Source organism: Sander vitreus, chromosome 17 (assembly GCF_031162955.1).
Source record: "Sander vitreus isolate 19-12246 chromosome 17, sanVit1, whole genome shotgun sequence".
NCBI classification, from domain to species: Eukaryota; Metazoa; Chordata; class Actinopteri; order Perciformes; family Percidae; genus Sander; species Sander vitreus.
In genome coordinates, this window is record NC_135871.1 from 2,041,940 (window position 1) to 2,068,043 (window position 26,104).

At 44.0% G+C, this 26,104-nt stretch overlaps 1 protein-coding gene across 1 annotated transcript in view; it reads right to left on the reverse strand.

The window, feature by feature from the left end:
* Positions 1-887: 887 nt before the first annotated feature.
* Positions 888-26,104, reverse strand: part of cyp17a1 (cytochrome P450, family 17, subfamily A, polypeptide 1) — a 31,925-nt gene continuing 6,708 nt past the window's right edge. Inside the window, exons 5-12 of the mRNA XM_078273410.1 lie at positions 24,392-24,610; positions 21,790-21,959; positions 21,092-21,195; positions 19,452-19,678; positions 19,022-19,041; positions 16,869-16,990; positions 3,134-3,748; positions 888-1,066 (exon numbers count right to left, since the gene is read on the reverse strand). Of these exons, the coding sequence (XP_078129536.1) occupies positions 888-1,066; positions 3,134-3,748; positions 16,869-16,990; positions 19,022-19,041; positions 19,452-19,678; positions 21,092-21,195; positions 21,790-21,959; positions 24,392-24,610 (1,656 nt within the window). The remainder of the gene's footprint in view (positions 1,067-3,133; positions 3,749-16,868; positions 16,991-19,021; positions 19,042-19,451; positions 19,679-21,091; positions 21,196-21,789; positions 21,960-24,391; positions 24,611-26,104) is intronic.

A 26,104-nucleotide genomic window follows, 5' to 3' on the forward strand; every position in this document is an offset into this window, starting at 1 on the left:
ACAAGCTGGACAATTGTTCTATTAACTTACATTGTAGCTTGTTTCTCCGCTGCCGACTGCAGAGATCTCTCTTAATACTGGACCAATGTCAAAGATTGTTGTTCCCATCAGTCACAAAAAAATGGTAGTTACCCTTTAAGTGGTTAAGACACAGCAATGGCGCTTGTGCACATACGCCATGTGCCATAGTCGACACTGTACCTAAAGTGCACCTCCTGATACATGTACTGTTAACTACCCACGGGGACTAACGACTAACTAAGAACTGTGACTGGGCTGTTGTGTTTTCTCCAACAAGTTTGCGATGACAGCGGAGATGGTTGAGAATAAGCAAATTGAAGAAAGACTCCGTAATCTTCTTTCAGTAACACATCTAACACAGACATCTCCTCTGCTCACCACCATCACCCCTCTCTGTCACAGTGAATGAAACAACACAAAGCATGACTGTGAGGTCTATGTTTTAAAGCATGACACAGCCTGATAATGTGTGACACATCATTCCTGTTATTATTGTGTGGGGGTGATGTGGGGGGTCAGTTCTAACATTACCGTTAGCAAAATGAACATTTAAATACATTTGTGGCTGCTTCATGCTGACTCAATCTGTGCAACATTGTAAACACTTCAAAATACATGTTAGTTTGACACATATACACTTAAGTAACTAAGTGGTTTCTGACAGCAAGTTACAGATTATATTTTGTCAAACTCTGTGAAATAATTGTTTTGATGAAGAACAGGGCTGTCAGATGGTAGCTCTATGCTATGCAGGTTTTGTGATCCACACACCAAGCTGTGCAAACCTAGCCCGTTTTTGTTTCAAAGACACGGTTGTTCAGTGAGACTCTACAGAAGAGTATTTTGGAGCAGGAAGACGTTCACAGTCAGGACAGCGGGCAGCCAGCCTCTTGGTGCTTGGCTAACAGTGAGATCCTAGAGAAGGTCTTGAAGCAGCTTGCACACTGGTACTTTTTCACTTCCGAGTGGGTTTGGAGGTGAGCTCGCAGGTTGGATCGGTCAGCAAAAGCCCTGCTGCAGTGGAGGCACGAGAACGGTTTCTCTCCTGCACGAGGAACACAGAGATTTAGGTCAGTAATGGCGCAGTAGTAGTTTCCTGTTCATAGTAATCCATGAACCCTCTAACCCAGGGGTCTTCAACGTTTTTTAGGCCAAGGACCTAGCCTAGAAATCTAGACGCACCCTAGCGGCAGCAAATGTAATTTGCAGCCAGGGTCAGTCTCTCTGTTGGCTTGCGAGCTGGAAAAACCAAATTCTGGTCAGGCCAATCACATTGTGTCTAGAGTCGGTGGGCGGGCTTATGGCTGCTGCTGACGAACAGCGGTCTTTGGAATCGGCTTTGGCCGCGACTCTGGAAGACTTGGAGTTCAGCTTTTCTTTGAGAAAAGGAAGATGTGTTCGCAGTTTTGCCGACCGGATACGGCAAAAGTTGAATCTATCAACTAGCGTTGCTCTGCTTGGTTGTAGCGCTGTCCTATTGCGTGCGGAGGAATTTGAAAGACAACCGTTTATCCCGCCCCTTGGATTGAGCCCTGCCAATAGTGAGCTCCCAGACCCAACATCTGGATGTGGGTCTGACTTGTCAGGCTACCAAGAATGCCTAACCTGAAAGAGAGACAGAGCAGGGGCCCCCTACTACATATATTATATAAAATTGAGTTGAACATTAAACTGGGCCTACGATAACTTGTAGGGCAGCCTAAAGCCTTTATACATACCTTTTTCTAATGGTGCCCTACAATACGAAGCTATTAAAATAATAATTGACATATTCATATATATTTATACATTATGTTTTAATGTTAATCATACATGTAGCACAGCGAATCCTTGAAGCTTAACTGTATCTGTGGATGGCTACCTTAACTACAGGCTAGTAAGCCTGCCATCAATACTGCGTAAATGAAAATAAATCACACAATAGGCCGATTTATCTTTGCTATTAATATGTTGGACTTATGTTTATGTAGCCTATATTTTCAGACATGTTTTAAGTTCTGAAAAAAAAAAAAAATCATCACTTGGTGACCCCAATGCAGTAACTCTGGAGACCCCCCTGTTGAAGATCTGCTCTAACCAATTACAACTAGAACAGTGCCCTATGCAGAGAGACACAGTGACGCGGTTCAAACCTGCGTCGGGGCTCTATATGAATGGGTCAACGCAGAGCAGCCGACCCTAGTTTACCACCCTCCTCCTGACCGAGTTGGACGCAGATTGGAGGCTGCCCAACTTTGGTGAACTGGTTTTGCTACCAGGAACGGAAAGTATTTCAATGATGACGGCGTTACTAGAGATGGTCCGATACCATTTTTTGCTTCCCGATACCGATTCCGATACCTGAACTTGCGTATCGGCCGATACCGAGTACTGATCTGATACCAGTGTGTCATATATTTTATTATGTTATAACAACTGTGTACTACTATCTCTGTATGGATGTGATATTATTTCTATCTTTGTTGTCAGTCTGGCTCAGGTTAAACTCTTTCTGAAACATGAACAATGAACGCCCCAGAACCTTCTTTTATTCTGCAGTTTCACTGTCAGTTGTAACGGAAAAACAACATAAATAAACTACTTTAACGTAGATTTTCTTTAGGGCTTTATTACGTGGTATCGGATCGGTGTATAAACTCCAGTACTTACCGATACCAGCGTTTTAGGCAGTATCGGAGCCGATACCGATACTGGTATCGGAACATCTCTAGTTTGAACATCATTCATCCAACTGGGCGAAAGCGAAAGAGAGACAAAAGGACAGCGAGAGTGAGAGAGAAAGAGAGCACATGCGAGTGGGCGATCGAGAGACGAGAGTGTGCATATGTACAGACAGCGGTGAAAATGAATCTCCTCAGAAATGTACATGCTTTTTCCAAGCGTCATGCCTGCAGTTTGTAATGCAGGCTTGATGCTATAACTTTATAGTCTCCCGATGACATCATCAGGGTTATTTCCTCAGACTTCCCTGAGCTCCTCCAGAAGGACATACCATGACTGGTAAATGGACCTTCGTGTGTAAAATTGGAGGAGTGCCCCTTTAATAAAGAGTTGTGTTTTTTTTTACAATATGCTGAGGAACCTTTAAGGTGTGGTTGTGTGTTTCACTGACCTGTGTGTGTTCGTATATGTCCCTGAAGCAGCCAGGGTCTGGAGAATGCCTTGCCACAGAGTTTACACACACAGGGCAGTGTGTGTGTCCTGATGTGCATCTTGAGTGCTCCCAGGCTGACGTACTCCTTCTCACAGTACTTACAGCTGAAGTGCTTCTTACTGCTCCACTCACACTGGAGCTGCTTGTGTTTGGCCAGACCCGAGGAGCTTAAGTACTCTTTATGACAGTCCAAACACGCAAAGCTCCCCTGGCTGTTGCCGCCGTGAGGGATGGTTGGAAAGAGGGCCAGGAGAGGGAGGGGTGAAGGGATGAGGCTCTCTCTCCTCCTGTGGTCTCCTGTGACACACTGGATTCCCAGGCTCCCTTTTGTACAGGATTCAGCTGGTTTGTAGGCATCTGCAGGGCTTCTACTGTAGCCCTCGGAAGAGTGGCCCAAAAAGGAGAAAGGGCGGGTGTTTGGAGAAGATGGCAGATGCAGTCGGTCTGCTCTGAGAGAAAGAGGACAGGAGGAGGAGAGGGACTGGAATAGCCATGGGCTTGTGGTTGGACAATGATGACGAGGGGGGCTGTCATTGTGTAGCAGAGAGTCTTCATGGGGGCTGCAGAGGACCTCTGTGGACACACACACACACACACACACACACACACACACACACACCTTATTATCAACAATATTAATTAAGCTTCATAATGCCTTGGTGATATTTGTACATTTAAAAGGAGCAATGTGTAATATATTTACTGTATTAAATCATAAAATGACCATGATATGTCATCAGATAATAATGAAACATGCTAAGTTGAAATACTTTCTTCTCTGACAACAATGCTAAAGCCAGTATGTTCTTTGAAATTTCCATTACGTTACGGAACGTTTTGGCCTGTGTGTTGTCATCCACTAGCCTGGTCCTACCAGACTCTGGTCCATTTCATTTGTACAGAGAGTCTGGCCTCTCTCCATTGACAAGTGTTAACGTCCTTGAAGGCGGGTACTCTGTTGAAGTTTAAAACTATTGGATCTGCCCAGAGTCACTCTGGATCGGCCATAACCAATCGCTAACGTTTGGTTGTGACGTCGGCTTAGCATCGCTAGCGTTCGCCTTAGCCAACTCCTTCACCACTAACGGAGCGAGCTGGAAAATCTAACTTTTCCCGAACCCCGTGGGGAGGAGGGCCACAACATCATGGCCACCAACACAACTCAGCAGAGATTGTTCTTGCTCGAGCTGTAACTTCTGGATATTCGGCAGCGTTGCCACAACGGACCGAATGGCTTCGCTCGCATCTTTCTCCGCCGCCATTACGGAACTACAACTCTAACTAGCGCACAACCTCAACGTCATCGTTCTCAGCCACTCCCTCTGTTCACTGATTGGAGCGGTAAAGAGTTGACCGGAGAAAACCCAAGAATATACCGCGAGCCCAGACGGAGTGCTGAAGGGAAATGAAAATTGAGTGGAAGTACGTAGGAGGGCGCAGCCAGGCTAGTCGTCTACTGCTACGTTTTGACACCCTGGCTGGGTTGCCAGACATGAAAACACAAACGCAGCATGCTGCAGCCATTTTTTGATGGCAGTTGCATGATCAGAGACGTGGTAAAACACGGGTAAATATTGGAGATGCATTTTAAGATGGAGACAGCTTAGGCCGGCTTCACACTGTCTGTGTGGCGTGAGCGTGTCAGCTGCGTGGCGTGTCCATTTTATTTCGGCTCCCATGTTAACAGGTTAGAGCCTGCACACTGCCTGCGTGACACGCACGTCTCTGGCGCGAAAAAACGCGTGTATGCTAGAAATAGGACCAACGCCTATTATTCACGCAAGCGTGTTGGAAGCGTCTCCAGACAAAATAGAATAGGAAAAGATGTTTATATGGCATTTTGACACAAATACATATTAATAAATGACATGTTGATGTTTGAAAGTCTCGAGGTTTTGACATAAATGCAGAAATAAATGTAAATTTAAAAAAATAATAATAAATTAAAGCTGCAAGCAGCGTCCTCTCCGGGGACCATCACCTTATTGTGGTGGAGAGGTTTGTGTGTCCCTATGAACCTGAGAGCTGTGTTGTCTGGAGCTTTGTGCTCCTGGTAGGGTCTCCCAAGGCAAAGTGGTCTCAGGTGAGGGGCCAGACAAAGAATGGTTCAAAAACCCTATGAGTGACCGAGGTAGAGATGGAGTGACCCTGCCCGGAGGAAGCCCGGGGCCCCCGTCTTGAGCTAGGCCCAGATGGACGGCTCGTCAGCGAGCGTCTGGTGGCCGGGTTTGCCACGGAGCCCGGTCGGACACAGCCTGAAAAAGCTACGTGGCACCTATCTCTCCATCCCATGGGCCCACCACCTGTGGGAGGAACCGCTGGGGTCGGGTGCGCTGCCATATGGGTGGCAGTGAAGGTCAGGGGCCTCAACGGACCAGACCTGGGCAGCAGACGCTGGCTCTGGGGACGTGGAATGTCACCTCTCTGTGGGGGAAGGAGCCGGAACTTGTGGAGCACTACCGGTTAGATCTGGTGGGGCTTACCTCACACAGTCTCGGTTCTGGAACCATACTCCTGGATAGGGGTTGGACTCTTTTCTTCTCCGGAGTTGCACAGGGTGTGAGGCGCCGGGCGGGTGTGGGGATACTCACAAGCCCCCGGCTGAGCGCCGCTACGTTGGAGTTTAACCCGGTGGACGAGAGGGTCGCCTCCCTACGCCTGCGGGTTGTGGGGGGGAAAACTCTGACTGTTGTTTGTGCATATGCACCAAACAAGAGTTCAGAGTATTCGGCCTTCTTGGAGACCTTGAGTGGAGTCCTGCATGGGGCTCCAGTCGGGGACTCCATAGTTCTGCTGGGGGACTTCAACGCGCACGTGGGCAATGATGGAGACACATGGAGAGGCGTGATTGGGAGGAATGGCCTCGCTGATCTAAACCAGAGTGGTTGTTTGTTGTTGGACTTCTGTGCTAGTCATGGATTGTCTATAACGAACAACATGTTCGAACATAGGGATGCTCATAAGTGTACTTGGTACCAGAGCACCCTAGGCCAAAGGTCAATGATCGATTTTATAATCGTTTCATCTGATCTGAGGCCGTATGTTTTGGACACTCGGGTGAAGAGAGGGGCGAAGCTGTCAACCGATCACCATCTGGTGGTGAGTTGGGTCAGGGGGTGGGGGAAGACTCTGGACAGACCTGGTAAGCCCAAACGGGTAGTGCGGGTAAATTGGGAACATCTGGAGGAGGCCCCTGTCCGACAGACTTTCAACTCACACCTCCGGCGGAGCTTTTCGTGCATCCCTGTGGAGGCTGGGGGCATTGAACCCGAGTGGACAATGTTCAAAGTTTCCATTGGCTGAAGCTGCGGTGAGGAGCTGTGGTCTTAGGTTCTTAGGTGCCTCAAGGGGCAGTAACCCACGAACACTGTGGTGGACACCGGTGGTCAGGGAAGCCGTCCGACTGAAGAAGGAGTCTTTCCGGGTTATGTTATCCCAGAGGACTCCGGAGGCAGTTGCAAGGTACCGAAGGGCCCGAAGGGATGCAGCCTCTACCGTGAAAGAGGCAAAGCAGCGGGTGTGGGAGAAGTTCAGAGAAGACATGGAGAAGGACTTTCAGTCGGCACCAAGGTGTTTCTGGAAAACCGTTCGCCACCTCAGGAGGGGGAAGCGGGGAACCATCCAAGCTGTGTACAGTAAGGATGGGACGCTGTTGACCTCAACTGAGGAGGTAATAGGGCGGTGGAAGGAGCACTTTGAGGAACTCCTAAATCCGACTAATACGCCCTCTATGGTAGAGGCAGAGCTGGAGAATGATGGGGGATTGTCGTCAATTTCCCTGGTGGAGGTTGCTGAGGTAGTTAAACAACTCCACAGTGGCAAAGCCCCAGGAATTGATGAGATCCGTCCAGAAATGCTTAAGGCTCTGGGTGTGGAGGGGTTGTCTTGGTTGACACGCCTCTTCAACATTGCGTGGAAGTCTGGGATGGTGCCTAAGGAGTGGCAGACCGGAGTGATGGTTCCCCTTTTTAAAAAGGGGGACCAGAGGGTGTGTGCCAATTACAGGGGTATCACACTTCTCAGCCTCCCCGGTAAAGTCTACTCCAAGGTGCTGGAAAGGAGGGTTCGGTCGATAGTCGAATCTCTGGTTGAAGAGGAACAATGCGGATTCCGTCCTGGTCGTGGAACAACGGACCAGATCTTTACTCTCGCAAGGATCCTGGAGGGAGCCTGGGAGTATGCCCAACCGGTCTACATGTGTTTTGTGGATCTGGAGAAGGCGTATGACCGGGTGCCCCGGGAGATACTGTGGGAGGTGCTGCGGGAGTACGGGGTGAGGGGGTCCCTTCTCAGGGCCATCCAATCTCTGTACGACCAAAGCGAGAGCTGTGTCCGGGTTCTCGGCAGTAAGTCGGACTCGTTTCAGGTGAGAGTTGGCCTCCGCCAGGGCTGCGCTTTGTCACCAATCCTGTTTGTAGTATTTATGGACAGGATATCGAGGCGTAGTCGGGGTGGAGAGGGGTTGCAGTTCGGTGGGCTGGGGATCTCATCGCTGCTTTTTTGCAGATGATGTGGTCCTGATGGCATCATCGGCCTGTGACCTTCAGCACTCACTGGATCGGTTCGCAGCCGAGTGTGAAGCGGCTGGGATGAGGATCAGCACCTCTAAATCGGAGGCCATGGTTCTCAGGAAACCGATGGAGTGCCTTCTCCAGGTAGGGAATGAGTCCTTACCCCAAGTGAAGGAGTTCAAGTACCTTGGGGTCTTGTTCGCGAGTGAGGGGACAATGGAGCGGGAGATTGGTCGGAGAATCGGCACAGCGGGTGCGGTATTACATTCAATTTATCGCACCGTTGTGACGACAAGAGAGCTGAGCCAGAAGGCAAAGCTCTCAATCTACCGGTCAGTTTTTGTTCCTACCCTCACCTATGGTCATGAAGGCTGGGTCATGACCGAAAGAACAAGATCCAGGGTACAAGCGGCCGAAATGGGTTTCTTCAGGAGGGTAGCTGGTGTCTCCCTTAGAGATAGGGTGAGAAGCTCAGTTATCCGTGAGGAGCTCGGAGTAGAGCCGCTGCTCCTTCGCGTCGAAAGGAGCCAGTTGAGGTGGTTCGGGCATCTGGTAAGGATGCCCCCTGGGCGCCTCCCTAGGGAGGTGTTCCAAGCACGTCCAGCTGGGAGGAGGCCCCGGGGAAGACCCAGGACTAGGTGGAGGGATTATATCTCCAACCTGGCCTGGGAACGCCTCGGGATCCCCCAGTCGGAGCTGATTAATGTGGCTCAGGAAAGGGAAGTTTGGGGTCCCCTGCTGGAGCTGCTACCCCCGTGTCCCGACCCCGGATAAGCGGACGAAGATGGATGGATGGATGCAAGCAGCGTTGGACGGGCCCTCGCGCCTCTGTGCGCATCGAGGTTACTGGCGAACGCCGCTCCTTGCAACTGTGCATTTGCGCGGCACTCAGACACTGCAAATCATCACCAATGAAAAGGGAACTCACTGCCGAGTTCAATGATACCTCACACAAGACTCTACATCATACAGTTCATTAGCTGTGAAAGGGGGCGTGGCCAGAGAATCTGGTTCGGGGCAAACCTTTAACAAAAAAAAAGGAAGTCTCTGCTGAGTTCATTGATACCTCACATAAGACTCTACCTAAAACGGGTCACCAGTTATGAAAGGTGGCGTGGTTTAAGCATAGAGAGCGGGACAAACATCACAAATTAATAAAGAACTCTCTGTTGAGTTCAATGATCTCACACATTTCATTAGCTGTGAAAGGGGGCGTGGCTTAAGCATATAGGGCGGGGCAAATCGTCACCAACGAAAAGGGAACTCTATGCTGAGTTCAATGATACCTCACACAAGACTCTACCTTAAATTGGTCACTAGTTATGAAAGGGGGCGTGGCTTAAACATAGGGGGCAGGCAAAAACCATGACCAATGACAAACAAACTCTCTGCTGAGTTCAATGATACCTCACACAAGACTCTACATCAAACGGGTCATTAGTTATGAAAAGGGGCGTGACTAACACATAGGGGGCGGGTCAAACCATCACCAATCAAAAAGGAACTCTGCTGAGTTGAATGATACCTTACACAAGACAACCTTAGATGGGTCAGCATTTATGAAAGGGGGTGTGGTCTGAGTAAGTGGGCGTGGTTAAAGCATAGGAGGCGGCTCAGTATCACATGTAGACCACACATAAGTTCCATGTAAATCGGATGTTTGTCATATAAGGCTGATTTGACCGCTATGACCAAAAGTCAATATTAGCCTGTATATGTCCTCAGGCCTGGACTCTTGTTGATTGTGGGAAATTTCAAGCAGATATGATAATGTACACTGTAGTTACAGCCACTTTCTTGTTCATCGCTAAACACTCAAAATGGCCGCCATGCCACGCCCACACACTCGAGTTACACCCACTTCTTTCGATGGCGAAATGCACAAAATGGCCGCCCCGCCATGGCCATGCCCTATGACTAAAAGTTTTTCTTTTAATAACTTTTCATCTTTAACACCTTAAGATGGCACAGACCAAATTTGAAGTTGATCAGATGAAATCTGTAGGAGAGTTCGTTAAAGGTCCCATGGCATGAAAATTTCACTTTGAGGTTTTTTTTAACATTAATGAGTTCCCCCAGCCTGCCTATGGCCCCCCAGTGGTTAGAAATGGTGATAGGTGTAAACCGAGCCCTGGGTATCCTGCTCTGCCTTTGAGAAAATGAAAGCTCAGATGGGCCAATCAGGAATCTCCTCCTTATGACATAAGAGGAAAAGGTTACCTCCCCTTTCTCTGCTTTGCCCGCCCAGAGAATTTGGCCCACCCATTGGAAAGAGAGAGGCATCATGGCTTGAGAACAAGCAAAGTGGCAGTTGGTCAAGGCCACACCCCCACCCTCCACCTTGCCCCCCCACTCTCCTCCTCAATAGCATTTAAAGCTACAGACACAGAAATGGCACATCCTAAGGAAAGCTCATTGTGGGACTGGCTCTAGTGGCTGTAATTCTGCACCAAGGCTGAATTTCGGGAAAGAGACTTCAGATACAGTATTAGGGGACCACTAAGGCCTATATAAAAGAGATTTCAGATACAGTATTAGGGGACCACTAAGGCCTACATAAAAGAGACTTCAGATACAGTATTAGGGGACCACTAAGGCCTATATAAAAGAGACTTCAGATACAGTATTAGGGGACCACTAAGGCCTATATAAAAGAGACTTCAGATACAGTATTAGGGGACCACTAAGGCCTATATAAAAGAGACTTCAGATACAGTATTAGGGGACCACTAAGGCCTATATAAAGAGACTTCAGATACAGTATTAGGGGACCACTAAGGCCTATATAAAGAGACTTCAGATACAGTATTAGGGGACCACTAAGGCCTATATAAAAGAGACTTCAGATACAGTATTAGGGGACCACTAAGGTCTATATAAAAGAGACTTCAGATACAGTATTAGGGGACCACTAAGGCCTATATAAAAAGAGACTTCAGATACAGTATTAGGGGACCACTAAGGCCTATATAAAAGAGACTTCAGATACAGTATTAGGGGACCACTAAGGCCTATATAAAAGAGACTTCAGATACAGTATTAGGGGACTACTAAGGTCTATATAAAAGCATCCAAAAAGCAGCATGTCATAGGACCTTTAAAGTACGACACGTGGAAATGGCCAAAGTCGCACAAATTTATAACTTTCAATTCAAAATGGCGGACTTCCTATTGGGTTTAGGGTATGGCTCCAATTACGTGTTTTGCCATGCTACATATGTGTACCAAGTTTTGTGAGTCTACATAAAACGTACTGCAGGGGCTCAATTTTTTTAATTTTGTAGGGGGCGTAATAATTGATTTTCAAATATTGCACCTGTCAATACAGAACGAAATATTCTGTAGCCTATTTTGCCGTCAATACTGCCGACATTGTCTTTGCTGTAATCAAATCAGTCTATATTTATGTTTAACATGAAGAATACTACTGCTTGAGTGCAGTAAATCAATGGGAAACATCCATGTGTACAGACAAGGCGAGCAGCAGCAGCGCTGCGTCAGACACGTTTCTGGTGTGTAAAGACATAGAAAACGCCACGCAGCTGACGCGCAACAGAAACGCCATGCTCACGCCACGCAGCCAGTGTGTGGCCGGCCTTAGAGCCAAAGAGGACTTGAAAACAGATGCCGAGTTGGCCAATTTCCTTAATGAACAGGTAAGCATTGAGCTTCACTAATTTACTTATTTATTACTTACAAATTATTTTCTACGGCTACAAGTAGGGATGGGCATTTCCAGTCATTTTTAGCATCATTCGGATACTCACAGTAAATTATTACAGAGTACTCGAGTTAGTTGCTCGCAAAAAAATGTAGACTGTCTGGTGCTGGCTAACGCCATCATACTAACACGCGCTAACTGTTCACATTACCGAAGGAGCAGGCGGACAGGCCATGGCTGTTTACTATCTCCGCAACAACCACCGTGACAGACATATGCCAGTAACTGCAAGTTTGACTTCCTCATAATGGAAACATGTAATTGACCTTGGGTAAAACAACCGTGTAGCCTAATTAACGTTCTTTACAGGTCTCTCTGCAATGTATGGTATGTTACGTTATGAAATATTCTTGTGGCTAACGTTACCATCGCCAGCTTTAACGTTATATATGTTGGAAAGTAAGATGATTCCTACTTTGTAACAAGTTCACGTTATGTCAATGTTGTGCTCACAACCTGTTTCTGCTGCCTCTATGTAGCAACAATCACTTATTACATTTTAAATATTCTCGCTTTGCCAGACCCTCCGCCGTACTGTGGAGGCCATCATCGCAAATTATTTTGCATTGAGGATTTTTAGTAATCGAATTATTCGAGTTACTCGAGGAATCGTTTCAGCCCTAAATCCTAGGCAATACCTTTTTCCGGACGCCCAAAGACTGAAGATGAAGGTTCGATACTCTGAATTGCTGTTCGGTGCATATGCACAACAAAAGAGAGCTTTCCTCTCAGCGACTTGTAGTTGCATAGAGGCAACCTTTCCTTTACGTGGGACCCTCTTCTTCATGGGTCAAGGCCCAGCCACCACATGCTCACTGGTGAGTTCCATTCCGGGTCTGGCTCCCAGAGGGGGCCCTGGTTTCTCTATCCCAGGTGAGGTACTGCAGCTCCTTCTTGGCCAGTTCAAATGTGCTCTGTGAATCGCTCTCTGTCTTGGCCGCTGCCCTGGGACTAATTTGCTATGTAAATCGACAGTTTAAGATTAAAAAGATAAATGTGTTTTGAACAACACAACAGCGATATTGACGTATAATGCGTGCTTTATATGTACCCTCGCTGCATATTAAATCAAACGCTTCCTAAACTGACAGCATGACTCAGGAAGGACTCAGCCAGCCAGTGCCATTACTCACAGCCATTCACTGTTAAATTGCCTGAAAGACACTTGGCTGCTACAGTATAACAACTACACACATCAGACTGCTCGGTTATAACTTTGACTCAGCTAGGCATTTCTCTGTTCCCAGAGGAGATGAATGAGATAGCGCTGCAGTGTATCAGTGTTTACACTGTGTGAATTAGCCTGGCGGCCAGTGGACGTTTAGATGGCAGCTTAATCCAGACAGAACAACACGGTGAATTTTAGCCTGCATGCCCATTTTTTCAGTTTAACATTGTTGAAACAGAGCAGCTAATATTGGCAGTGAGAGCAACAAGTTAGCAGACTGACGAGTCGTCACTTCTGCGCATCGGGCATGTGTGTGTGTGAGGAGAGAAACAATACAGTACATGACAGTAAAGACTGAGCTGAAATCAAAACGTGTTTTTAAATGTACGTAATTAAAAGGCAATCATTTTTAAGGATTCGGTTATTCTATAGCATTAATGAATATAAATATCCAAATCCCAAAATTAAAAAATGAACCCAACGAACAAATATCCGAATAGTCCAGCCCTACTGTTTTGACGCAAAGATGTGTACATTAGCAGGAACGTAGCAAAACATGAAAGTGAAAGCATTGCTTTGTTTTTTTGTGAAAATGTGAAAGTGCAACACAAATGTTTTGTCCCTAAAATCAATGAATAATCGTGGTAAATAATCATGATCTCATTATTATTCAAAATAAAGGCATCAATCATTTTGGCCATAATCTGGCAGCTCCACATAGCGTTCTTCGTGGCTGTGTAAAAAAGTTCATACCGTATGGGGAATTTAAACTGCTGTACCAGTTATGCTGCCTAGCACTACTCAAAACAAGACTCAGTATTGGTAGTTAGGGCTGGGTCTATCGAAAAATGCCTTGTCATTCAAAACCAAATTTCAACACCTTAGGAGTAAATAGAATAATTTGATATAAACTGTCAGTGAGCCAAAAATGCAGCATGCTTGTACCAAGATCTAATAATGCTTTTGATTGGCTGCATGCAGGAAAAACACTACGCTACACATAAGTACGGGGCTCTTGGTGTGTGTTGCTGTATTTTGAAAGGCGTGACTACAGTGTGCGTCACATAGGTGTAAAGGAGCTGAAAAACAAAGTGTACCCTAATGTGTAATGTTGTAATTTATTTTTGTTAAAGTGCTCATATTATTCTTGTTGGCTTTTTCCCATTCCTTTGTGTTATATACCTTCTTTTTTTTTGCATGTTATAGGTTTACAAAGTGAAAAAGCCCAAAGTCCCCCCCAAATGGTAAGCCATCTCCAACAGAAAACACTGTTCACAAACTGCTCCAAACAGCTCTATTGTAGTCCAGCCTTTACTTCAGAGACAAACGTGGTCACTTTGGAACACATGTTATAATGCTCGCCTAGCTGCTAGCGTGGCTCATACTCTGCTTCTGACTGGCTAGTAGTCCTTACCTAGGTACTGTCAGGGCACGCCCTCATACTCTGCTTCTGACTGGCTAGTAGTCCTTACCTAGCTACTGTCAGGGCACGCCCTCATACTCTGCTTCTGACTGGCTAGTAGTCCGTTCAAAAACCGGTATCAAATTCAGGGTATCGAAAAAATTGTAATCAACATGACATGATGATATTGTAGATATCAATCTGCCCACTCCAGCTCTTTTCCAAACTTTACCACTGACTGTTGCTTATTTAGTCATGAATTTTTAATGTAAAAAAAACAAAACAAACTATTTTAAATACAGATAGGAGTTTAAGACCACACACTTGCTGTGATACAGTCTCCCCAAGGCTCCGTTCTGGGGCCTCTCCTGTTTAACATCTACATGCTTCCACTGGCTCAAATTATGGAAAACAATAAAATAAGTTACCATAGTTATGCGGATGACACACTAATTTATATAACCTTATCGCCAGGAGACTATAGTCCAATACAACAACTGACTAAGTGCATTGAACAAATTAACGACTGGATGTGCCAGAACTTTCTTAAATTAAATGATGAAAAAACTGAGGTGGTTGTTTTTGGAGCAAAGGAGGAACGATTAAAAGTCAACATTCAGCTTCAAACGATAATGTTAAAAACAACAGACAAAGCCAGAAATCTTGGTGTAGTCATGGACTCAGACCTGAATTTTAACAGCCACATTAAGACAATTACAAAGTCAGCCTATTACCACCTTAAACATATATCAAGGGTTAAAGGACTTATGTCTCAGCAGGATTTGGAAAAACTTGTCCATGTTTTTATCTTCAGTAGACTTGACTACTGTAACGGTGTCTTTACAGGTCTCCCTAAAAAAATCTATCAGACAGCTGCAGCTGATTCAGAACGCTGCTGCTCGAGTCCTCACTAAGACCAAGAGAGTGGATCACATCACTCCAGTTCTGAAGTCTCTACACTGGCTTCCAGTGCCTCAAAGAATTGATTTCAAAAATACTTTTGCTGGTTTATAAATCACTAAACGGTTTAGGGCCAAAATACATTTCTGATCTGCTACTACACCATGACCCACCCAGACCTCTCAGGTCGTCTGGGACAGGTCTGCTTGTTGTCCCCAGAGTCAGAACTAAACAGGGGGAAGCAGCGTTTAGTTTTTATGCTCCACATATCTGGAACAAACTCCCAGAAAACTGCAGGTCTGCTGCAACTCTCAGTTCTTTTAAATCAAGGCTGAAGACCTTTCTTTTTGATGTTGCCTTTCTTTAAATAACGGTTCATTTCTTATACTGAAGCTGCATTGTTGACACTGTATAACAATCTATATAAGCATATAAAGAGAAATTCCTAAGACAAATAATAGAATTGAATTTATGCTTATTCTGGTGACATTCTTTTGCAGAAACGGACATATCTCTGATTATTTCTCTGATGCAGGCATGACAATAGTTGACAGAAGAGACAGACGTTGGGCTGGTCAAAAAGTTAGTCAAAGTAACTAACTAATTTAGGCAGAAGGCCTAAAAAGAAAAAAATAGTCTATAAACACTCTGAGCGAGTTCTTGACTATTTAGAGACAGACTGCAGAAGAAATAAAATAGTTTAAGAACACGTTCTGGACTATTAAGAGATTTTTGTCTGCAGGGCTGTACCGGGTTTTACAAGGTTTGCCGAAGAAAAGAACTAAGCTTTGCGGTGACGACCACATCGAAAAAGATAAGAGTACACTAAAGAAAAGCTTCTGTAATATGGGGAATGAAACCTCAAAGCCATGCGAAGCATCTGGACCCATAGTGGGTGAGATGGTTAGAAAATATGGACCAGACTGCTTGAGATATCTGTCATATTGGTCAAAAAGCTTTGGCTTTCCAAAAAATGGATCACTGAGTCCTGGAAAGTTATTTTATCTGCTTTTATATATTTAACTGTTTTAACTGCTCTTCAATGTTTAATTTCTTATACTGAAATTATTTCTTATTATTACTATTTAACACATTTGTTAAATTTAAATCACTGTATATTTTCCTTTAATTTAAATATGATTTCAGTCTTATTACCAGGTCTTCTTTCTATTTCCTATTCTGATGGCAATAATGGAAGTTCATCAATACAGTGGGATGGGGATGGGGAAGGCTCAAGCTCACTTTAAGGGCTGTTTTGGAACAAATACAAAGGTGGAAGGAGGGATTTGTCAGAAGGAGCCTGGAAGGCTGCTGCATAGCCCCTTGAGGCTGCTTAATGGGGCCCTTCTGGTCTCTCAAGGAGCTGGGGATTTTGCACCTGCTAAACACAAAACTACATTTTGTTTGTGGCCAGACAAAACTGTCATGTGTCCCTTTATTCAGCATTATTTCCCTTCCATAATCTTGTTGAACAGCTGAAACAGAAAGGTTGTGCTGGGTTTAAAACATTTAGTAGGATACATGACCACTCCAATGTCTTTAAATACTGTAAAACCTGAACTTCTAACCAATCAGTTTGGTTAGAAAGAGGATGCGTTTAATCTTTGGTTGTGAGCCATTGCACGTCTAGAATAACAAAAAAGTGCTAAGTCTAAAAAAAACGTTATTTTTTTGGACACTACAAATGTAGGCTACTTGAAACATTTAAGTAAAAGTCCAGCATTCACACTTCCAAGCAGTAAAATACTTGGCTTGGCGTGTTCAATTATTGACGTATTCATTTGTAAAGACTATCTTTATGCAGGCTAGCAGGTGTAGCCTACTGTTGTGGAATATATTGAGTATAAGTGTAATATATGAGTAACCATTACCTGAACATAACTTTATTCATTATTTCTATTTTCTAATAGTCACGAGTAGGCCTACTTTGTTACTTTCCCTCCTCTGACCGTTTTTCAAACAGAGTGATGTGTTCAGTGAATGAGTCTTACCCTCAGTGTTTGAGCTCAGTCTTCCATAGTTTGCTCTCTTAGCGATGTGATGTTTCTTTACCAAGAAAGACCGCGGCATGTTGTCGCCCTCTTCACGGGAGTTGGTGTGAAGTGACGGGGGTCTACAGCCGGTTAACGGAACCAGCTGTCGGTGGTGTGACTGAGAACCCGTTTGTGAGTCACAGCGGCGGGACGGCGGCTGTGAGTCTGTCCGTCTGCGGCCTCGCGCATTCTCTCGTTGGTCAGGTGCGAGCCAAGGGTCGCGCGGGGGAATTTCCATACTCACAAGTGTTGAACCAATTACAATGAAAGGACAAGTGCAGGGGGCGGGCTATGTGTGTCAATCAGCATGCCCCAACAAAACAGGTGTATGAATGGTGATAGCCGCTCACTATAGAGGCACGGAAACACTCCACACTGGTGGAGCTGCCCCCCCCCCCCCCCCCTCCATTGTATGAAAACAGCTGATGGTAAATCTTACCATTGTTTAAAAAGTCTCAACATGAAACACAGCAGCATCAGATAGCGAAAATTATAACATAATTGCATAACAAAGAGACAGAAGATTACCAAATATGATCTTGCATTTCTGCATTTAATTTCAATGCAACCAGGGGCGTAACACAAAATTCTGGGCCCTGTAGAAAGGCATTCTCTATGGGCCCCTACCCACATCCACAGCTATTCATTCCAGCATCTTTTTGGGCCCTCTTCACATGAGGGCCCTGGGTACTCAGTCCCTTTTACACCCCCAGTCTGACACCCATATAAAGGGTAAGTGCTTGTTTTGCCATTGACAGGCTCAGATTAATATTGTGTCTGAATATAGAAAGGATTTCTAAGGAGGTCGACCTTTCTGTTAAAGAGTAAGATCCTTTTTTTAAACATACACTTCATTCAAAGTCGACAGAAACAAAATAAAACTATGAAAAGCCGTTTTGGGTCGTCTTTCCACTTTTCCAACCATCACAACTCTAGTTTTGGTTGAAATAAACACATAGTTTACCGATTAACGTGAAAATATGTTGGATCTAAATACAGTGCCTGAAAAAAAAGTATAGTCTGGTGGGTTTAGCGGTAGCGACCTCAGAGCTGTTTCTGGTTAGACACTTAGAATAATAATCTGATCCTTTCAGTGGCAAAATAAAGCACTGGACCAAATTTACGATGCACATTTGCCCCATAGGAATTACTTGAATTATTGGGTCTTTGTAAATTATAGAGTGTGGTCTAGCCCTACTCTATCTGTAAAATGTCTCGAGATAACTCTTGTTATGATTTGATGATCCTTTTTTTAAACATTAAAACATCTGTGAAATTGCGTTTGCTAAACCCACCAGACTCCATGTAAATAAACAGTCATTTTAGCATGGTAAAATACACTTCATTCAAAGTTGACAGAAACAAAATAAAACTATAAAAAGCCGTTTTGGGTCGTCTTTCCACTTTTCCAACCATCACAACTCTAGTTTTGGCTGAAATAAACACATAGTTTACCGATTTACATGTGAAAATATGTTGGATCTATACACGCTGAAAGTATTGTTTTTTTTAAATGGAGTCTGGTGGGTTTAGCGCTAGCGACTTCAGAGCTGTTTCTGGTTAAACAGAAAGGTCTCAAAGAGGTTTTAAAGGTCTATCTCTGAAGGGATCCTTTCCATAATGTTGTCAGACACTTAGAATAATAATCTGAGTCTGTCAGTGGCAAAACAAGCACTTTTGTGAAGGTAAATACAAGCTGGACAATTGCCCTATTAACTTACATTGTAGCTTGTTTCACCGCTGTCAACTGCAGATTGTTGTTCCCATCAGTCACTTACACACAAAAACATAGAAAAATAGTGTCCAGTTTGAATAACTTGTTGAACAGTAGCCTGTATTAAAAGTTAAGAGGCAAACGTCACCATTATCTAATTTAAATACCTTTGAAAAAACGTTAAATCTATCCGTTTACAAAACATTTCCTGAATTAACCATACAGGCCAATGTTGCACAGGTCATTTTATTGGAATTATTAATGTTATGTCATTGTGAATAAGCACACACATTTACATACATTCCACACGTATGGTATTAGAGCCAGTCTGATAAAAATAAACCACTGGTAGTTTTAAATCACATCATCATGACCAAGGTTTTTGTTTCAACCAAACACTGCCAATAGCTGCCTTCGCTTTGTCTGTTAGAGTGCTGGTGTTTGATGAAACCATATGCTGTGGTCAATATGCTTATAGGAAATATATACAGTATGCACAATTTAAAGAACAGCTGAACAAGCAAAAAACTCATGTAGGTTATTAAACACATTAAAAGACAAACTGACATTGTTTGATGCAGGAACTGAAACTGCAATTAGAAAAGGGAATTACTTTGTTGATTGAAGGATTGTTTGTTTGTTTGTGTCCCCCCCCCGATCTATTGTAATGATGAGATTCATCTCGGAGAGTATGTGGTGTGTGGTGGAATATCTAGATGTATGCTCTTAGGTCCCAAATGAAAACCCCTGATGTTGAGAACATGCGGCCAGTCTCAACATGCCTGCCACTTGTTTCCCTTCCAGCCTGGTCTGGGCATGGCGTTCACCTTGTACTTGGCCGGCTGGAGGACCACACCAAACTTACCCTCCAGACTGGGCAGAGAGTGGCCTGCTGGGACAGAGAAGGTGAAGCGCTGGAGGATCCGCGACAGGAAGAGGAAAAGCTCCATCTTGGCCAAGGCCTCACCCAGACACACCCTGAGACCGGCACCAAACGGCAGGTAGCTGGACGACGGGATGATCAGCCCTGTGCCTTCACTGTTCAAGAACCGGCCTGCAGAGGAACAACACGGGAACCCATATCAACACACACAAGCAAAACTACAAGGTCAAGATTACATTAATAAGAGTCATTTAGTGTAAGTTCTTTGTTTGTTTTGACTGACCAAGCTAAGGGGATGCAATGTCATTCTAAGTATATGTATGTATAGGTGTATGTGTGTATATCTATAAGCACAAGAAAATATGTGTGTGTATGTATGTACATGTGTATGTATGTACATGTGTATGTATGTGCATATATGTGTATATATATATATATGTATATCCTTATTTTTATCTATATTTTTTTTCTTTCTGTAACCTCTGACACACTGTCCATGTGTTGTGTGTCTTTGTGTGTTGAATTGGTATTTGTTTTGTTTTACTTTGTCAGTCCCTCCAGAAAAACGTGATTATGCGATCGCATAATTCAATGCATAATCAGCCAAAGTCCCCATATTTATGCGGGGGCCGCATTTTTTTCAAATACGACGCACTTTCGCCGCATAAATTGCCAATTTCCGCGCAAAATATGCGTGGCTTGCATGGTTTCATAATCCCCGCATTTTCGTTGCAAAAAAAGTCCCAAATATCTTAGCAGAAAGTTGAAAAATGTTGCGTTTACTTCACACAAGAGCAGCCATTTTCCCCCTGTTACCATGGGAATGTTATGAAGTGACGTAATTACGCGACGTGAACGTCATCGAAAAAGCTGCAAACCCCGCGATGAAGCCACGATGGAACCACAGTTTTTGCAAGTTCCCGCAATTTCATCGCATAAAATTGCATAAATATCCCGCATATTCCATCGCATTTTTTAAGAAAACGTGCCATTCTTTTGGTTTTCTTAGTCCAGCATTTAAGATATAATAAAATGGAGGTGAATTTCTATTTCCAGAAAGGAGAGGTCTAGATTATCCAGCTAGGATTTTTTTTTCTTTTCCGGAAAGACACATTGCTGTTGCTGCTAAATATTATTTTTCAATGTTGTGAGCACCACAAATGAAGTTCCATTTTCTTCTTGGGTGGATTATCAGTCAGTCTCTAGACTCTAGTCTCTCAACATATTCTGCATGTCACCCAGAGTTTAAATATTCTCGGGATTCAAATATGTTTTTATTGCATTTGGATCATTGATCCCTGTATAATAAAATTGGCTCAGGTGGTTGATGGCTAGTGACTAGTTCATTTTCCCATTCTACATCCTGTGTCCTTATTAACAACAGAGATGGCTTATTCCCTTGTATCGTCATTAATTGGGTCCTTTTTATATTGAGTTCAGTAAAAAAAGTGACTTCACAATAGGCCTTTTCTCCAGCCGACATGAGAAAATGCCTATTGGTTCCATAAATCACACTCAACAATTACATTTCAGTGCATTACTGTCCAGAGTAAAACCTGGTATTTGACAGCAGTTTCCTCTCACCAGGGTCAAAGAGCTCTGGGTATTTCCATTCCTTCTCATCATGGTGCAGAGACCACAGGTTGATGATGACGCGAGTTCCTTTCCTCACTGTGAAATCCCCTATGCTAAAGACAAGCAGAAAGAACAAACTAAATGTTTTGCAGTTTTGCATGACACACATATGAAGCAACATTCTCCAGAATCAGTCCAGTGTCAGACCGGTTAGGCGTAACAAGTCTGTATGACGTAACTGGTGCTGTATATTCTCGCATTGCCAGACCTTCCTTCACAGCGCTGCGGAGGAAGGTCTGTCTAGTCCACACAGCATTCCGGGATGGAAGGAAAAACGTGCTCTGGTTTATTGGCATTTCTTTAAACCAATCACAATCATCTTGGGCGGTGCTAAGCGCCGGACGGAGCCACGGTGCCTCTGCAAAATAGCCTCGGGAAAGTGTGTCCACCACACACCACATACTAACATTATAAACACACAACCGGCCTATATGCAAACGGAAATGATGTACGTGTTTAATTGCATATAGAGTGGGGAAGTGAGATCCGATCATAAGTGGTCACAGAGGATGCATTTGGAGACCCATTCAACAGACAGGTGAAAACACACACACACACACCTGGAGCTGTCCACCTGTGATCCCATCACTCAGGACAGATGTTAAAACCTGGTCAGAACAGCCTAACGTGTCATGTGTTGAGTGTACCTGGTGTCACTGAGGGCCACGTGGGGGATGAGCAGCGGGGCCACAGGGCGGATCCGTAACACCTCCCTGATGGTGGCCTCCAGGTAGGGTAGACTGCCTCTGTCACTGAGCTGGGGGGACCGGTACTCCCCCACCTTAGTGTCCAGCTCCTCCTGGATATGCCTCTGCACCTAAACACACACACAAGAGCAATTTACTAGCAATTTATTTTTTTTGGGGTTGCCCAGAACTGCCATCTCTCCAGCTACCAGTCCACACTCTGTACATTGGTCCGTAAGGGGACTTGAACCTACGACCCTCCGGTTCCCAACCCAAACTCCCTACGGACTGAGCTACTGCCACCCCAAATATTAATAGAATCTTTTATACAAGTTGTGTTAATTGGGGTCTTATTTACTCAACCATAATATACATTTTGTTCATCAAATTGTCAGAATTAACAGGAAAATGCATGTGATCGTGCTTACTGCTCCCCCCCCCCCCGAAAGGCCTATTCTGAGCCAGGAAAAACCCTGGTTCTGCACCAAGAATACACTTCATTTCAATGTACATGTGTTCTTTTATCAGGGTTTTGAAAAGTTTCACTGGTTCATATTCACATGACTCATAGAATGTTCTCAGTCCTTGGATTTGTATGAATTTCACACTTTTTTTAAAAAGATTTTTTTTCCGAAATATCACTTTTCATGTGATTCCCTCATAAAATACATAGATCAGAGCTTTCACGAGCTCTATCACCACCAACGTTTTGTGGTGTCACGATTGAGGATGTAGCATCTGTCACCCATCACCCACAGGTTTCTGACGACATGGCTTTAAGTGTGAATTATCGTACATCATGATTTTCATCGGTCATTGGGGGGGGGGTCTGAAAATCCAAATGTGACTGTGATAGGCTGAAATATCTGTCAATAAAGCTGACATAGTTGAAATACTTGACATACTTCTCCTCAACTATAACCAAGACTCACATAAGGAGAAGTGAGATAACTAAACTGTGGAAATAGAATGACTAATTCAATGGAGCCCGATTAGCATCTAGTGGACTCCAGAAGAACTGCAGCTCAAGGCACGTAAGATTGGTTTCTGTACAGTACATGTTTGTAAAGTCACAAAATGCTAATATAAAAATAAAATAAGACAACTTTAACACTTAACCAAGTTAGGTGTCAAGCATGTGGAAGACTAGACAGAATAATACAGGTTAATGGCATGGCTGTATGGCTAAATAAAAGCATTCCATCATCCAAACAGGCAATCGCTGTGTTCCAAACTGTTCCCTATCATGTAATAGTCCACTATGTAGTGTGTTCGCCATTTTCTCCGCCGTTAATTTCATTCACTATATAGTCCACTATAAAATACCCACAATGCACAGGTAATTTGAGTGTACATGCGATGTATCCTACATTTTACCCCCGTATACCACGATGCAACGCGGCCCTTTTTGCCCGGTGGAGAAGAAGAAGCAGAAGCACCCGCGGAAACTGAAAAGGAAAAATGTAGCGGGCTTTCATTTCTAAAGATGGGAAATGTAACATGCAATCTGGTTTGGTCGTTTCCTATATAGTTCACTATTTAATAAACACTATATAGGCCAGTGTTTCTCAAATGGGGGTACGTGTACCCCTAGGGGTACTTTAGAGGACTACAGATTCTTTGCTAAATGTTTTTCAGTTACAAGACTGTAGGTCTTTTTCTCCAAGTTTGTCGCTGTTTTTGAAGTTTGTCATCTTTTTTTTGTCGTTTGTTTTGACCTTTTCTGCCTTTCTTCCTTACTTTTTTCTACTCTTTGTCTTTTTTTCTTCAAAAAGTTTTTGTCTCTTTTTTTCGAAGTTTCTAGCTTTTTGGAATTTTGTGTCTCTTTTTTCGAAGTTGTTGTTACTATTTCCGACCTATTCTTGCCTTACTTCCTTCTTTTTACCGTCTTTTTCCATCATCATTCAAATGTTCTCCAGGTCCAAGGCTGGTGTTTAGTAAATCTATCGCTGACAGTGCTGTATTCTTCCTCTTTATAGAGACTTTTTTTTTTTCTACCAAAAATTATTTGCGCTGGTTACATGGCTTAAAAAAACTGTTCAAAAGGGGGGAATATTATTGAAACAAGCTTGAGAACCTCTGATATAGGGAATAGAGGATGGATACCTGAGCCCCCCCCCCCGACGGTTCAGACAGATATTTAGAAATGATGTTCGGGTTCGGGTCGGGCTCGGTCACATCAGCGCGCCTCTTGTTGCCCTGTGTGCTCTGATGCGCTCATCTGTGGACATTTCTGAATGCCTTCCTTTAGTTGCCTAATAAAAGCTTTCCACACAAACAAACGTACATGTGTCATTAGTATGACAAAAAAAAGAGATTTTAACTGTGTCGGGCTCGGACATAAATAGCTTAATGCCTGTCGGGCTCGGGTCGGGTTCGGTTACTGCTCTGTCGGACGCGGCCCGGGCTCGGACAAAAAAATGCGGCCCGATCCGCACTCTAATAGGGAATAGTGAGTAAGTGAATGAGGGAACGGTTTCGAACACAGCTATTGTATGAAGGAGAGATTATTTTTAATTTGTATGCCCACCTCTCCTGCACGTGGCTGCTGCTCCAGCCTTACCTGTGGGTAATGGATGAGGTACGTGATGGCCCATTTGAGCACAGTGGTGGTGGTTTCCACGCCAGCTCCAAAGATGTCTCCCACAGTCATGAGGAGGTGGTCGTCACTGAGGCCCACCGACTCGGTACTGATCCCTGCGGTGTTGTTGTTCTCAGCGCTGCGTTTGGCTCTCAGCAGAGCGTCCAGCAGGTCTCTCTGCACATGGTCACTGTAGTCTGCCTGGGAGGGAGCACCGTGTCAATGTACACTCACACTCATAGTATACTGTACACTGCATCAGATGGGGTTTGCATTAAATAGATAAAGCAACTTAAAATGACTGTTACAGTGAAGTAGGGCTGCAACTAACGATCAGTTTCATTGTCGATTAATCTGTTGATTATTTTCTTGATTAATCGATGAGTTGTTTGGGCTCTAAAAGGGTGAACAATGTGGATCAGTGTTTCCCAAAGCCCAAGATGACATCCTCAAATGTACTGTCTCACAGGAGAGAAGAAACTAGAAAATATTTAGATTTAAAAAGCTGGAATCAGAGAAGTTTACTTTATTTTCATAAAAAAATGACTGAAACCGATTATCAAAATTGTTAGCGATTAATCTTTTCAGCTCTGAAGTAAAGCATGTCAGTAACAATGTGTAACACTAACAATGTTTGCGAGCAAACAGCAGAGCAGTCAGTATGTTGAGACAGATTGGTTGACTGGGTTGCCGATCATGATGGCCAACATTGTCCATGTATCAAATATCGCATATTTGTACTTAAAAATGATGGATATGATGATTGATTGTTGAGTAGAGATGGACAGAGCTCCAGGATTGCTGTTGGATTGGCTTTCATTCCTCTTTCCTTCTGTCCGTCTGTAATCATATATCTGTAAACATCAATTATCAAAGTCTAGCAATGTTTTAGGTTGCAATACTGTATTGCTACACTGACGCCAAGTATGGATCTTTTATTACATAAATTGCACATGAGAATTTAACTTTTTGGTACTAGATAATCAAAATCAATTGCTTTTTCAGTCTAATAAATGGTGCAGTTGAGTTTTTTGTTCTGGTGAGGTCAGCAGCGGTGACCTCAGAAAAGTATCTTTTCTGAGAAAAGATCTTTTCTCAGAAAAGATACGTGAAAGATACAGTTTTCCTTTGGGGACATAAAGGTAATGAATTGCAATATATAGCAGAATATCACAAAAACCACAATAATATGATATGTTAATAGTATGGTATCGTGGGGCCTCTGGTGATTCCTGCCCCTAGTAGTTACATAGCTGGTTAGAGGTCATAAGCAGCTGTGGATCTCCAGAGAAATATCACTGAAAAAAACGCTAAAACCTTAACCACGAACTGGCAGGGACCCATTTAAACCCAGTCACTGAGCTTTTACTCACACACTAGAAGATTTTGCTACCAAGACTTAAAACTTGCTTGATTTTGTCAAAACAATGCAGCAACTTCAGGTACGGCAAAGGAAGGACAGGTCATTTCTGACTTCATGAATGTGTTTACTGTGTTAATGGACCGAGGATGGGACGAGGATTAGGTATTCGGTTTTGGATTCGGCCGAACGTTAACCTAGTGGATTCGGTATTCGGCTGAACCCCAAAAATCTGGATTCGGGTGCATCCCTAATGACAAATGACATAGTCCTTTCCAGGAACTTCCCTCAGAGATTATAGTTACAGATTGTGGCCACTCAAACCATTATTTTAC